The sequence below is a fragment of the Larimichthys crocea genome, chromosome I, assembly GCF_000972845.2.
Source record: "Larimichthys crocea isolate SSNF chromosome I, L_crocea_2.0, whole genome shotgun sequence".
NCBI lineage: Eukaryota > Metazoa > Chordata > Actinopteri > Sciaenidae > Larimichthys > Larimichthys crocea.
Genome location: NC_040011.1, coordinates 28,039,355 through 28,053,795, shown reverse-complemented (window position 1 = coordinate 28,053,795; position 14,441 = coordinate 28,039,355). Strand labels below are relative to the sequence as shown.

Genomic DNA, 14,441 nt, shown 5'->3' with positions numbered 1-14,441 from the left:
GCCGTTCCGCGGCTGATCCGCGTCCGGTGTGAGTTGACACCGGGCAAAGTACCGTTCCGCTTCCGTTCCGCTTCTGTTCCGCGTTCGGTGTGAGTCCCGTGTCAGAGTGATAAAAGTGATGCATTTAAACTTGCTGATGATGTGACCTAACAGAAGCCTGTATAAGGCAAACGATAAGGGACCCAAGGTAGAACCCTGAGGCACACCACAGGACAGAGATTCAAACATGTAGGGACACAGAAAAGCTTCTATCCAAAAGATAAAAAGACAACCAGTCCAGGGCGCTCTCAGCAATATCCATCTAAGCCTTTTAATCAGGATGCAGTGATCCACATTATCAAAAGCTGCTCTCAGATCCAGAAGCACCAACAGTGAAATGACCTGTGTCAGAAGACATCATTATGTCATTGTAGACTCTGAGAAGATCTGTGTCTGATGAAATGTATCTAAAATGTTGTGTGCAGCTGTGAAGACGACAGTGAGCTGTTTGCCAACAACTTTCTCTTAAGATTTTTTATATGAAAGACAGCTTTGATCAAAGAGGTCTTGCAGGGTGATAGGAGAGAACAAGTCCAAGTGCAAGAAGGATGCTTGCGATGCTGTGACATGAGACGTCTAATGCCAGATATATTATCATTTTTTAAAACTTACATGTATCTGTATCGGTATATTCAGCATGAGTTTGGGTCGTAGTAAGTGATGCACTTGTCCCTCTGCTCTGTGACAGGATGGGAGGAGGAGAGGGTGAGCAGTCCCAGCATACTGCGCCTTATCTTCCAGGGACGCTTCCTTCATGGCAACGTTACCCTGGGAGGTAAGACCATGTCTAAGCAAAGAAGACACAAATAACCACCTTATTATCTCTCCTTACTAAAAACACTCCTGTAGATTAACAACGAACCACCCATAACTTTGTATCTGAAGTTTCATAAAACTTTCCTCAGGTTTAAGTAGTTGTATGGAGTCTTTTAGGTGTATCATATTTAGGTTGAGAGAGTCATTGGTACAACTGCAGGATTTTATAAAATATTGGCCAGTATGGCCAAGAATTAAAAGAGAGCATTACAGAGCTTAACACAGCACAGTGCTGTGGCCTAATTCAGTGTCAGAGTTATTTCACCTCACCGCATCTTCATATTCTTTAGGCAGTGTGGTAAAGGCAAGGTGTAACAGGAAATAACGTGGGTTAGGGGGTCGTAAACATAAACTGCTGTCCACAGCGTTGTTAATTATACGTGTTCTTATCAAACGCTGTCATTCACCCCCCTGTCCTTGTACTCACTGCAGCCAATCAGCCTCCTTCCTTCTCTGCTGCTTGGATTATGTTGCTGTTATAAAACAAGAGTATAAATAAACAATATTTCCTGAATGAGAGGTCAGTGACACCTATATGGATAGAGACAGGCGGCACAAATGTGTATGATTTGTGAAGAGAAATTCATCGTCACCCTGTCCATCTAAACGTTAAAATTTGTCTTTTGTATTATCAATATTATACCGAGGGGATCCAGGATTTATTAAGGGGGCACAATCATCAATATCTAAAGCTTGAAAGGAAACATTTTAACTGACACTAAACCGATGATGTTGACAGCAACAGCATTATTAGTCACAGTTTGCCTAAAAAGTAAAAACTTTATCACAGACATAAATCTTTCATCATATAATCGTGGATAGGGTCGTACTATAAAATATAGCCAATAAATAATAAATTATTTCTTTGTTTAAAGCTCTAAAGCTGCCACCGGGCCGAACGACCGTCATGCACTTGGTTGCCAGAGAGACTCTTCCAGAGCCCAACTCTCATGGTGAGGATCTTTCCTTTTGTCTTCTTTCTGAATATCGATATCATCACACAGGTTCAGATATAATGTGTGTGTGTGTAGCTCTGAAACAAAGCTGAAGCCGTTAATCTCTCTGTAAACACTGTTTCGTCACTCAGGCTCAGTTTAAACATTTGAAGTTCAGTAACAGAAAACAGTTTCTTTGCATGAGTTTGCAGCTATGTACCTAATTACATAACGCAGCTTAAATGTTGTTTGTTTGACCTTCCCACATGCATCGTGCCGTGGGCATTTGTTGCTACTGCTGCTAACCTCCCACACACACACACACACAGTCTGCAGAGCGATATGTGCCTTCTTCTAGTTTCAGCCGGTTGTTTTTTTATCTCACCCCACGTCTCTGCTGTCTTGTCTCTGTAGGTCAAAGGAACAGAGAAAAAACCACAGAGAGCAACTGCTGTCTCCTCTTGTAAAGCAACAGAAACGACACCCCTACCCTTTAACCTAACCTCACACAAACACACACACACACACACACATATATATATATACATATATATAAACATGCATACACACCCCGTTCTCTCCTGCCTGTCATCCTGTCAGCTGTGGATTTGGAATAATTACACAAGAAGGTTGGAGGCTGTCACCCGCTTTGGTTGAACACTCGTCCAATCTGAGGCTTTTTTTTTTTTTTTGTGCCAATGTAGTCTCTTTTTCGCCCCCAGATTTTTGCCGTCTTGGCGACTGTTGCAGTTGTTATTTCATTATATTTGAAGATGACGTTAAATGCGCTCCCTCGCTGACCTGTTCGCTGCTGGACAAGTCTTAAAGAGCAGTCATACGTAGTGAAAAAGACCCAGAAGTCTTTGCTTTTCATGGACATAGAGTCGCTATAAAGGATGTGTGGGCTATTACCTTTCCCTACTAGTCACATGGATGTTTCCCCAGGTCTTACTGAATAGTGTTAACCCTCTCATTGCACTTAACCAGTCTGTTAATTCAGAAGTGTTTATTGTGTTTCATCGTCATCTTCTTTTCCCCAATGGCTGTTTTATTTTATTATTTTTTTAAATATGTTTTTGGTCAGAGGAACATACCTGAATTCCCCATGTGGTAGAAAATGTGCCATCCTCCTCATGAGACGGTTTCTGCCTTTTACCAACTGAACCGTTCGGTCTGTATCAGCACCAGTGGCGTTTGTGCCATTACACTTACACCTGTTTGTTCCTGGAAAAGGACCAATGGAGGAAAGACTTTTATTAGGAAGAGCTGCTTAAACACCCCGGGGGGGAGGACGTACAGGTCCATGAGAAAAACAGGAACAGACTCCCAGCGAGGCGGCTTTGTAAAGATGGAGTCGGGAGGATCGCTCGTGTGCCATCAGGTGTCGTGTTCGCACCTCTGGCTTTGACTTTATGGACTAGACTGTCGATGCTTTCTGGTAACGGGAGCCGACACGGCGGGCCAGTTAAACACAGACAGAAGAGGCGGTTGATGATGAGAGGGCGGAGCGTCGTCGCTGTGAGACCCCCCTCTACTGGACACTGAGAATCAGGCAGGACGAGGGAGAGCTTCTCCCACTTGGATGAAGAGTTTAAAAAAAAAAAAAAAAAGATTTTAAAAAAAGGAAAATTTTGGTGGTGTTTCACCTCCTTTTCATTTGGATGCTGTCTTTACTTCTTGTTTGCCTTTTATCGTGGAATTCAGTAATATCATTAATATTGAAATTTAAATATATCAATTTTTATCTTGTGTATAGGTATTTGTTCAATTTTAGTGTGGGTGAGTTTGTTTGTGTGAGTGTGTCTGAGGGTGTGTGATGCACGTGGCATACTGTATGATGACTAGTGAGGGCATGTGGTCTTTGAAAAATTAAAAAATAAGGCGATGCACTGGGAGTGTTGACGGGCTGCGGTTTCTTCAGAAACAGTCGGAAACCTTTTGATTCCTTCCATTGAGTGTCCTTTGGTTTGTGTTTTGTCAATCAGTGTCACTGCTATGAAGTTTAGCTCAGTATGAATAAATGTAAAAACTAAAAATGCAATGTGGTCTACATAAAGCTTGTATTATAAATTAATAAATCTTTAAATAAGGCAACTTCTCTTGATTCGTTTTTGCTGTTTTTTTAAAATAGCAGCAGAAGCTGTGGATAGTTTTGCAACGTCTATAATTTTAATATTTCAAATGTTCCAATGTTCTTTTACTTTGTGCTAACAGGAAGTAACACAATATGTGGAACAATGGTTGTCTATGAAACTCTGATTTTGGCTTAACTCCACAAAAAAAATGAAATGCCTTACTTGTGTCACGATCACAATTGAATCATCTCCATGACAGCAGAAACCAACACTGACAAAGATCACAAGATGTGGCTGAAAGCTCAGAAACTTAGAGTAAGTGGATGTTGTAAGATGTTTTCAGAGAGAGTTCTCACCACTACTCAGAAATGTATTAAAATTTTTGCAGCTGTTTGCAACTCCATTTCCTCTGTGCGATGCATTTTGTGAGAATCCATTAACGGCACATAGCATGCTTCAAGATGTTTAGAAATAGTCCCTGCACTGCTAAACCTTCTGCCACTGCAACCCGACCCCAGATAAACAAAAGAAAATGGATGCATGGAGAAATGCTGTGTTGAGTAATAATTTAGGTCTTATGGTTCTTCCATAAAAAAGTGTAATTATCAAATTCATTCCAAAATTCCTAAAATTACATCATTTGCTCTGTTCTTATTGAAACATCCAGAATATAATGTAAATGTAAATTTATAAAGTTTAATCTGTGGACTCCTCGTCCTCATGTCTGTGCACTGGAGGCTCAAACATCACTTGTATTATGTTTGTCTCTCAAACTGACAAATGAGGTGAGTCAGGAGAAACTTTCAACTCATCCTTCACAGTTAAGATCAATGAAATAACAAAAAGCACACGTAAAAAACAACACGTTTTTTACATGGTGGGCTTTTTATGATACAAACTCACAAGCTCAAACCCCTGCTCATAATTAGCATACACCGACCACTCTCATGGCCTCTGTCAGTGGTGGGAAATTCCTCTGTTGTCATGGAGATGATTCATTTGTGATCACATGAGTATGGCATTTCAGTCACATGTCAGGTTCATATGCACCATTCAGAGAGATAATAATTGTACTTTATGTTTATTACTAAGGTGTTGTGCAGGAGTGTTTCTATTATGGCCCTCTCATGTATAGAAGTCAGGTGGCCAAAATATTAGAAACAACACAGTCCAGTTTAACAGTCCTGCAAACTACAACCTCAATACTAAATATAGTAGTTAAATTGTAATACCTCTATCATAGTGTCTACAAAAACTAAACCATTATCAACCAATCAGTCAAACTGTATGTGTATAGCACTTTGCACATTGTAACATAAAGTGCTTTACACAATAACACCTCGACACCAACCCTCCACCCCACAGCACAAGCTGAGGAGGCGCCATCTCATCATCTTGCAGAGGCAGGTTAAAAATGAATAAAGAAAATAAATCATATAAAGCCCATTAAAATGTATTAGTTAGATAAAACAGAACAGAAATAAAGCATGATAAAATACACAGAGAAATAAATACAAACCAAATAAATAAAAGTGAACAGATTAAAATATATAAACAGAAAAAAATATAAATACAGTTCAAAGATTTAAAAGATAAGTGTTAAGTTTGCTCTAAAAAATATGAACGGTCTGCTGCCCTCAGGTCTACAGACGTGGACCACAGTGAGAGAATGATGCCTCACCGTGGGTTATTATAAGGTTCATAAAGGTGGTATTTATGTCAGAGCTGTCTTATTGGATCACATTGAACTGTACAAGTATACCTAATGAAGTGGATGGTCGGTGTATATCCCTCATCACTGCTCAAGAATCAGTAATAATAAACACACTGAGGCTGATGATCAAACTACATGTAGTTCTCTGTGTTTGCCTCTAGGTGTCAGTGTTCCTCTAATAAGACTTACAGTGGGTCGATGGAGTGATGGAAGTATATATCTTTATGCTGGCTGTACCTAATGCACTGACAGGAATTAAAGTAACATGAATAATTGTGTTTTAAAATGGGCCACTTTGTATTTACAAGCTGAGTCTTACAGAAACACTTTAAAACAGTGGTCAGGCTTAAAGGAGACAGAATATATTTGTGGACTTTTCCATCAGTTGAAATCTTTCTGTTTTTGTTATAATTGGGTCATAACTTTCTCTTGAGCTGATTTTCAGCAGCTTTCCTCCTGTCTGCCTCAGGAATCTGCTCCTGACGTGTAGCTGCAAGAAGTCCAGGTTTCCAGTTGACACTGGCAGTGTACCTTTGGAAAAGTGCAGTCAACCCACATCTTTCTCAACATACTATACTCGCAAATCTGCTATTGTGTGAAACCGGCTTGTCATTCGACATCTCTTCACATTTTCCACTTACTCTTATTTGAACTGCTTTGTGGTGTTTAGTGGAGAGTAAATGTCACAACAGGGAGCGTCCAGCTGTCCTCAGAAGTGATCAGCAGTGTTTAAATGAGAGTCCAGGGAGGCACTCTGTTGAAATCTTTGCTACTTAAGTTCACTGCTGTAGGATGGATTGCTTTCCATGGTCGACATGACTCAAAGCATGCATGCTCCTTGAGTGTGTTGCGGTGGGCTGCAGTCCAACCTGTATTCACTGCTGGTCTGTTATCCCTGGAGGGCAGCCTGCACTCTCAGCTTTACCTCCTCTGGCCCTGATATGGAGGGCTTAACTCCTGCTTTGGCAGCAGTAGCTACAGCCTGCTCATGTAGAGGAGTTAAACAGTACTTAGAGTTTCTTGTGGTGAAATCAGCTAAAACTTCAAGGGAGTTTGATATTGTAGCGGCAGAGGTGAACGGTTGGTTGATCAGACAAACAGGATATAATGTTTAAGTGAGCTTAGAAGTGCTTATAGACTACAGTTACCGTAATTCTGCATAACTTTAAGCCTTAATATCATTTGAATGGGTGAGTTATATAAAAATTCAGACTGAATGTGAAAATTAGCTTAAGAGACCAAAACAGTTTTTTGTACCAGGCTGTAAACATGTTTATTTCTGCTGTGAAGTTGGACATTTTAACATGGCAGCTTATGCCGACTGACTGCAGCCACCCTTAAGTGGACGTTTGAGGAACTGCAGTTTTTGCCACTTCAACAGTGGCTTCACTTTGCATCCACAGAGGTTACTGCTTGATTCTAAAAAGTGAACCCGAATGCAGACATGAAGGTTGAGTAAACTTAGATAACTCACTGTACCGGACTGCAGACACAAAATAACAAATTCTGGACGAGGAGCCCAGGCAAAAACAAACCAAACCCAACAATCCAAGAAAAGTCCAATAAACTGAAGTCCAACAAAGAACAATGCAGAACTGAGATACACAAGGAGCAGGAAGAGGACCAGGGAAAGAGGGAAAACACATGGACTAATTACAGGAGAACCAATTAACTAATTAAACACAGGCAACACAGAAAAAGACGAAGCCAGGAAAATATTTCAGCAATGTTCAGTGTAGACTGTACTGATTAAATTTCACACTACAGAGATGAACTGAAAGCATGCTTAGAGTAAAACGTTGGTATGGTTCAGTGCTCCTCTGCACTCTGTTTAAACACATTCACGTGTTACAATAGACTGATTGTAGAAAAATGCACGGATGCCTGAGACAACAGGGTTATGATATATGTGTTATTTTCTGTTATGCTGTCTAAATCCCCTTTTCCCCCTCACTGCTTCTGTCCATTTTCATATCAGCCAGTTGCTTCTACATTAAAACCAGCTGTGAACACAAAGACGAGTGCATACTCTCGCCGACTCTTGACGTGTCATGTTAAATCATAAAAGGAGCTTCTTCATCCAGTCTTCATGATAAAGTGTGAATTTGCAGTCATGCCTCTACATGTGTATTATCATGTGTGCATTCCTCTGAGTCTATTTGTCCACAGCAGACGTCCTCTGATGGCATGAAATGAAAGAGTTCAGTAGGCCAGTGTGAAAACATACACACTCATGCAGGGGTTGAATTAACCCAGCAGGGTGTTCGCAAATGAGCAGCTTTCATGCTGACTCCAGAAGCTGCTGCTGTCTCTCCTCATCTTCAGACCGCCTTTCTTCTCCTAATTGGGGAAAACGACACTGGTTTATGTGGCTCTTTATTTCCAGTTGAAGGCATCACAACCGAGAAGAGACGTGGACTTTTGACCAGGTGTGTGGGTTTGTAGAGGAGGAGGAGGAAGTGTTTCAGCTTTATCGTTTCCATAATCAAGCTGTAACAGAGGCGCAAGGGCAGAGTCAGCTAAACTCTTTTTTTTAAGGTTTATTTTACTACATGGTCCCCAGTTTCTTGTAACGTGTCACTCTTAAAGCTTCGACAACAGTATCAGCTCACGAGAGAGAGATGGAAAGAAACTTGCACACAAGATGAAGAGCCAGAGATTTCTCTTCTTACTGTAGAGGGGGACAGATTTACTGCTATCAGAGCTCCCTTCTGACCAAACCTTCATTCCTCTACATTTTTACAGCCATGAAAAATTAATCATTTATATTCCCCGATCACCTCACAGTTTCTCTCTGTGGTCTGGCCAACGTCTCTGTAATCAAGTCCAACACAGAGAGACTCTGACCTCTGTCCTCTGTACATCTTCTGTCTTGTTTTTAGCAATCCTCTGCACTGCCCTGCACTTTGCGCTTGTGGCATACGTACATTTTACTGCAATATATTTCTTTTTTCCTTTTAGTACAACCTTTAAAGCACACCACATTTCTTTTAACTGCATGTTTTACTTATGTGTATGTGACAAATGAACCTTCTTTTATAACAATAACTTTATTTATTCATATAACACCTTTAAAAACAGAGTTTGTTTGTCACTGAGGTGCTGTATTCAAATTTTTTTGTTGTCTTTGATTTAAATTTTAGCTTTGAACCCTGTATTAGAAACATAACTAAGAATGATTTTTATCATCTTAAGAACATTGTCAGAGTGCGAACCATCACAGAGATATTAATGCCTTTATTACCTGCAGACTCTCTGTGCCCTTATGCTCTACTTTCTGGTTTTTCTGGCTACCTGCCTGCTTCAGTATCAATTTTAAGGTAATTTTATTTGTTTATAAAGCTTCTAATGGTCTAGGACTCACATATTTATCAGATTTGTCTGACAACATATGAACCTTCTAGGACCCTCAGCTGTTCTGAAAGTGGACTTTTAATTACCCCTAAAGTCAGAAGGAAAACCCACGGTGAGGCGTGCGTTTATTACTGTGGTTTACGCCTGTGGTTCAGCCTCACTGAAAAAGGCCTTTGTCTTACATTTTGTTTGATTGATTTGAAAGAAAACATTCAAAAATCATAAACAACACAACCTTAACCTGCCTTTTGTCTGTAACATGTGATTCAACCTTTTCACACCATGAGCTTGCAAAATAGTGCTAAACATTAATGTCATTTAGTGTCATCTAAGACAATTACTACCACTTTTCTGTGTCCTTTTTGCACATTATTATCATCACTTCATGTTAGCAATAACAGCATCTCAATGGACAATATCAGATAATAAGAACATGCAGCATGTGTGACTGTTTGCAGTCCCTGGAGGTAGAAACTGTAAAGAATTAACCAAACATTGAATGGGCAGAAACAAAAACATTCTCCATGCATGTTTTCTCAGCTTTTATCTCCCTGTTGTCCATTTCTGTCTCACTTGCATAATAAGTTAATGTGATATATTCTGGGGTTTATTATTGTTTAAAGAATCTGTGCAGAGGTTTGGAGAATTTTATTGTGGAGCCAAGAATTTGAATGCTTCAGACCGCAGCCTGCAAAATACAGACGGTCCAGTGAAGTACTCACTGAGTATCTCCTGGTGGATACAAGGAGAGAATACAGCGAATTAGAGGTCAATAAGTTTGCATTTACTCAACTATTCAGAACATATGAAATCATTACAGAAATGTCCTTCCACAGTAGTTCAAGTGAATTATGATTTATGACTGTAAATCATACCACAGATATTTTTTATTGCAATGTTAGCACTGCAATCCCATTCCTTATTGTTCAGTAATAATACATCAGCAGTTTATAATAATTAAATAGGAGTAATTTATTTTTGATCTAAAGTGCAAGTAATGATCAAAGTCGAAGCTCAGTGTGGCCCTAAAAGATTAAAGGTGACAGGGACAGTAATAAAGTGATGAGTAATGATGTGCTCATGCACATAGCTCACAGATGATGTGTTCAACAATCACATATCGTTTATTTTACTGTTACATGGTTCTGCTTGGCTCAGGAGATTGTGTTTGTTTGTTTGGTACAAGTGGTCTCTCGGGGGAAACTTCCTTCCCTTAGTTTCACTTAAAATGAAAAGCACAAAATAAACCATGATGGGAGACATATTAAAGTAATTACACACAGTTTAGAGTCCAAAACATGACGAATGCAGTCCAGAGACTCATTACACACGACCTCCTAGTGATTACAGACCTGTTCTGTTTGTTTACCTGTGATAATACAGCAACTTGGATCCAAAACATAAAATATAGCAGTCATTATACTTTGTGTAATCAGTGTTTTCCTGCAGAGGGCCTCAGGTTGTTTGCCTCTTATGTTGATTAATGTAACTGTACAGTCATTACTATTGTAGCGATCAAGAAAATTGATCATTAACCGACTCCGTTTGCTCGATCTTTAACCACTTTTTCTTTCTCTGTTTACGTTCAGGACAAAGGTTTTCGTTTTATGTTCAGGTGTCTCCGATTTATTCATTTTCACGCTCCGACACCCACTCTAAACTCTTCCCAGACATCATTAAAGTGCATAAATTTCTCCGGATCTAGTCATTGAATTGCTTCACATGTTCACATTGTGTGTGATTATTGCTCAGTGACACCAGATGCTGACCCAGGGCTATGTGCTGTACTAAATGTCTGAGAAGAATGTAGTCACATTTTCTCCCTTCTTCGGTTTTAATATGAACATTTTATAACACTGTGGCATCATGTGGCATCACACCAAACAGCTCACTTAATTATTCTTTTTTATTAGAAGTGTTTCTGAGTGTTAAAATCCCTCCCATCCTCCAACCTGCGAGCCTTTGAGCGGTTTCTAAGGCATCTGCAAATACAGCTGCTCTATTCAAATTTATAGATGCCCTTTATTGGACGTGTTGCTGAATGTATGTTGTTCATTAAAGACATCAGAATACTTTACAGTTCATTGCTCTTTACACTGCCTGCTGAAGCCAGAGCTGTAATTCCAGTTAGTGAGGGATCAGATGGAGGTCACCGCTGGCCTTGTGGGGGTTGCAGTGTACCACCGAGCCTCTCTGGACTACATTACAGCTTTTATCCTCACTAATGGGATCTCTTGGTGGGGAATCCCAAGGGTGATGGGGATTAAAGATACCTGGCCTCGCTCCCATGTGCCATTTACCATGTAGGGTGCAAATATGTTGCACATGTTGCAGCAAACTTTACATCTCTAGATATATGAAGAAACCACAGAAATCAGAGTTTAGAGCCTGATTGATGTGCTCACTCTGTGACTGTCAGCGATCTGTCTTGTTTTCACCCTCTTGTGTGCAGCATTTCTGCCTCTCCACGCCTTGACCCAGTAAAATTTGACACCGTTTGGAACTCAATGAGAGAGTATCAGATGATGGAGAGCTGGGAGCCACTCAGGCCGCGGAGACAACACTGAATGTTAACTTTCTACCCTGCTTGACTTGAATAACATTGTTGGATATGTTTTGGAGTTTCCCGGCGCTACAGCCAAAGTAAAAGAAAGAGGACGGAGTCAGAAAACCTTAACTCGAAGGAAGAATAAATAGATGAGGGTGGAATAAGTTCCACGTCTCTTTGTGCAGGCCTCACAAAGAGGGCAGAGAGAAAAAGCTATGAAGGAGGGTGTTGGCTGGGAAAATCAGTCTTTTTATTAAGATATTATAAAGACAGTCTTGGGTCTTAAATTTGGTCTTCTCTGTGCTCTTTTCTGTATTTTAATCCTTCATTGTGCTTAATTACAGCAGTGCTCTGTGTGAGTCACAACTTAGCGCTCCATCTGTCTGTCACATGGCGTCTGGGCGACTCTTTAAAAGAAACACAAACCACAGGAAATCAGCTCCACCGCCGCCACCACCTCTGTTTCTGCTCCCACATGCCTTCACCTTGTTTGTGTCTTGTTTATTCCCATGTTACTCATTAAGCTTTTTTGATCCTCCGCCCTGACAAGAGGAAGTGTTTCCCTTCATCCTCCCTGTGATAAAGACAACTTAAACAGCCAGATGTGATCATCATCTGCACTCTGACATGTAGTTAGAAATGATTGGTATTTGTTTTTCTCCTTGTTTTGTGTTCAAACAGCGGCGCTCTTGTCTGCAGCCCTGCTGCGATCGTGCAGAATCGCACCACCAGCAACAGCAGCAGTCGCCTTGGTGCTGAGAGCAGCAACAAGGAAAGGTCAGGTGAAGTCCATTGTTATAGACCTGTCAGGGCTCTGATTTATGGACAGCAGGTTCACACTGTTTGTGGTGTCTTAACTCACTGTTTCCATATTTTTGTTTCACATACAGGAAGAGAAAGATATGATTTAGGCCGGGAAGAACTAACAGACTGTGTCCTGTTCACAGCCTGCGCTACCTTTTCTTCTGCTACTTGAAGCAAATGTAATCTGAGGACACTGCAGTTTATCTGAGGACTGCAATTAACAGTTATTTGTTATTATTTATATTATAATAATAATTATGTAATAATTATAAATTAATTATTATCAATTGATTTGCAGAGAGGATTTTCCATTAAAGTTAGTTGTTTGTGAGGAAACTTTTTGTTGTTTTGTGAGAATAACAATCCAAAACTCAAAAATATTAAATCTAAAACAGAATAAAACAGAAAAGAGGCAGCAAATCGTCCCACCGAAGAAGTTAAAAATGTTTGGCATGTTTTTGAAACAAATGCTGATTGTCAAAATAGTTGAATCAGAAAGAACTTTATTGGTCACACATGTGTACACAAAGGAATTTAACTTTGGCTTTTTCATTGGTCTCAGTGTACTGAGACAGGAATTAATACAACAGCTACGAACAAAATATACAGGGCTTTTATGCACCACAGATATGTAAAATATATATATATATAACCAAGTGCTGGTAGTATACAGGAACATCTGCAACCAGTATGGAATAGAAGTACCTAAATCCCGATGGGCCATACCACAGAAGGTGGCTGAGAACAACAGGGCCAAGGTTCTGTGGGATTCAGCTTCCAGACTGACAAACAGGTCCTGGTAACCAACCGGAACATAGTGGTGGTGGACAAAGAGCAGAAGGGGTAGTGGTGATAGATGTGGCGATCCCAGCTGATGCCAACATCAGATAGAAGGAACATGAGAAACATGAGAAACATGAGAAACTTGCGTGGTCTCCGTGGTAGTGGGGGCACTTGGGGCAGTAACCCCCAAACTGGGAGAGAGTGGCTTCAGCAAATCCCAGGAACGACATCTGAAGCCTCAGTCCAGAAGAGTGCAGTCCTAGGACATCGAAGATACTGCGAAAAAAAATAATAATAAATATTAAATATATATATATATATCTATATATAGAATATATAATAATATATAATATATATATATATATTATATATTATCTATCTATATATATATATAAGCACATTACCAACAACCTAAACGGTTCTATATACAAGTCAAGTGTTTCTGCATCAGTTAATCAACTTATCATTTCAGCTCTACTTAGAGTAGAGCACCCATGTTTATGATGCTTTGTGTCATAATCACTGAGGAGATGTAAAATGACCTTGGGCGATCCCAGCTGATGCCAACATCTCGATAGAAGGAACACTGAGAAACATGAGAAACATGAGAACTTGCGTGGTCTCCGTGTAGTGGGGGCACTTGGGGCAGTAACCCCCAAACTGGGGGAGAGCATTGCTTCAGCAAATCCCAGGAACCGACATCTTGAAGCCTCAGTCCAGAAGAGTGCCAGTCCTAGGAACATCGAGATACTGATTCATATTATATATATATATATATTATATATATATATATATGTATGTGTGTTTAATAATATTATATGTATATATATGTATTATATGTATATATTATACACACACATATATATATATATATATATATTATGTGTATATATATATATATATATATATATGTTATATATACACACACACACACACATATATATATATATATATATGAAAGCACCAATTACCAACAACATAAACACGGTTCTATATACAAGTCAAGTGTTTCTGCATCAGTTAATCAACTTATCATTTCAGCTCTACTTAGAGTAGAGCACCATGTTTATGATGCTTTGTGTCATAATCACTGAGGAGATGTAAAATGACCTTGAGCGATGCACCCATCCCTCAGACTGCTCCAGGGAAGCTCCTCGCACTTGAGAGCTGTAACAGGCAGCTGCTGTCGACTGTGAAACTGTAACTGTGAAAGAGCGCTGGAACACAACACGCATTCTTGTTTTTATGAGGTGATTTCATGCTAAATCTAGGTATTTTTTTATGTAAAGTGAACAAAAAAAAATCTAAATATCAGGAGACTTAATGACAAACTGAGGTTTTCATGTCCACAGGGGGGAGGTTGCTGTGTGTGA

At 39.8% G+C, this 14,441-nt stretch overlaps 1 protein-coding gene across 2 annotated transcripts in view; it reads left to right on the top strand.

Moving 5' to 3' along the window:
* The window catches only part of ubl3b (ubiquitin-like 3b), a 12,221-nt gene extending 8,341 nt beyond the window's left edge, over positions 1-3,880 (top strand). For both annotated transcript variants that reach the window (XM_010739201.3, XM_010739202.3), the window contains exons 4-6: positions 728-814; positions 1,731-1,808; positions 2,205-3,880. In XM_010739201.3, coding sequence (XP_010737503.1) covers positions 728-814; positions 1,731-1,808; positions 2,205-2,257 — 218 coding nt within the window. In that variant the 3' untranslated portion in view covers positions 2,258-3,880. The remainder of the gene's footprint in view (positions 1-727; positions 815-1,730; positions 1,809-2,204) is intronic.
* The last annotated feature ends 10,561 nt before the right edge of the window (positions 3,881-14,441 follow it).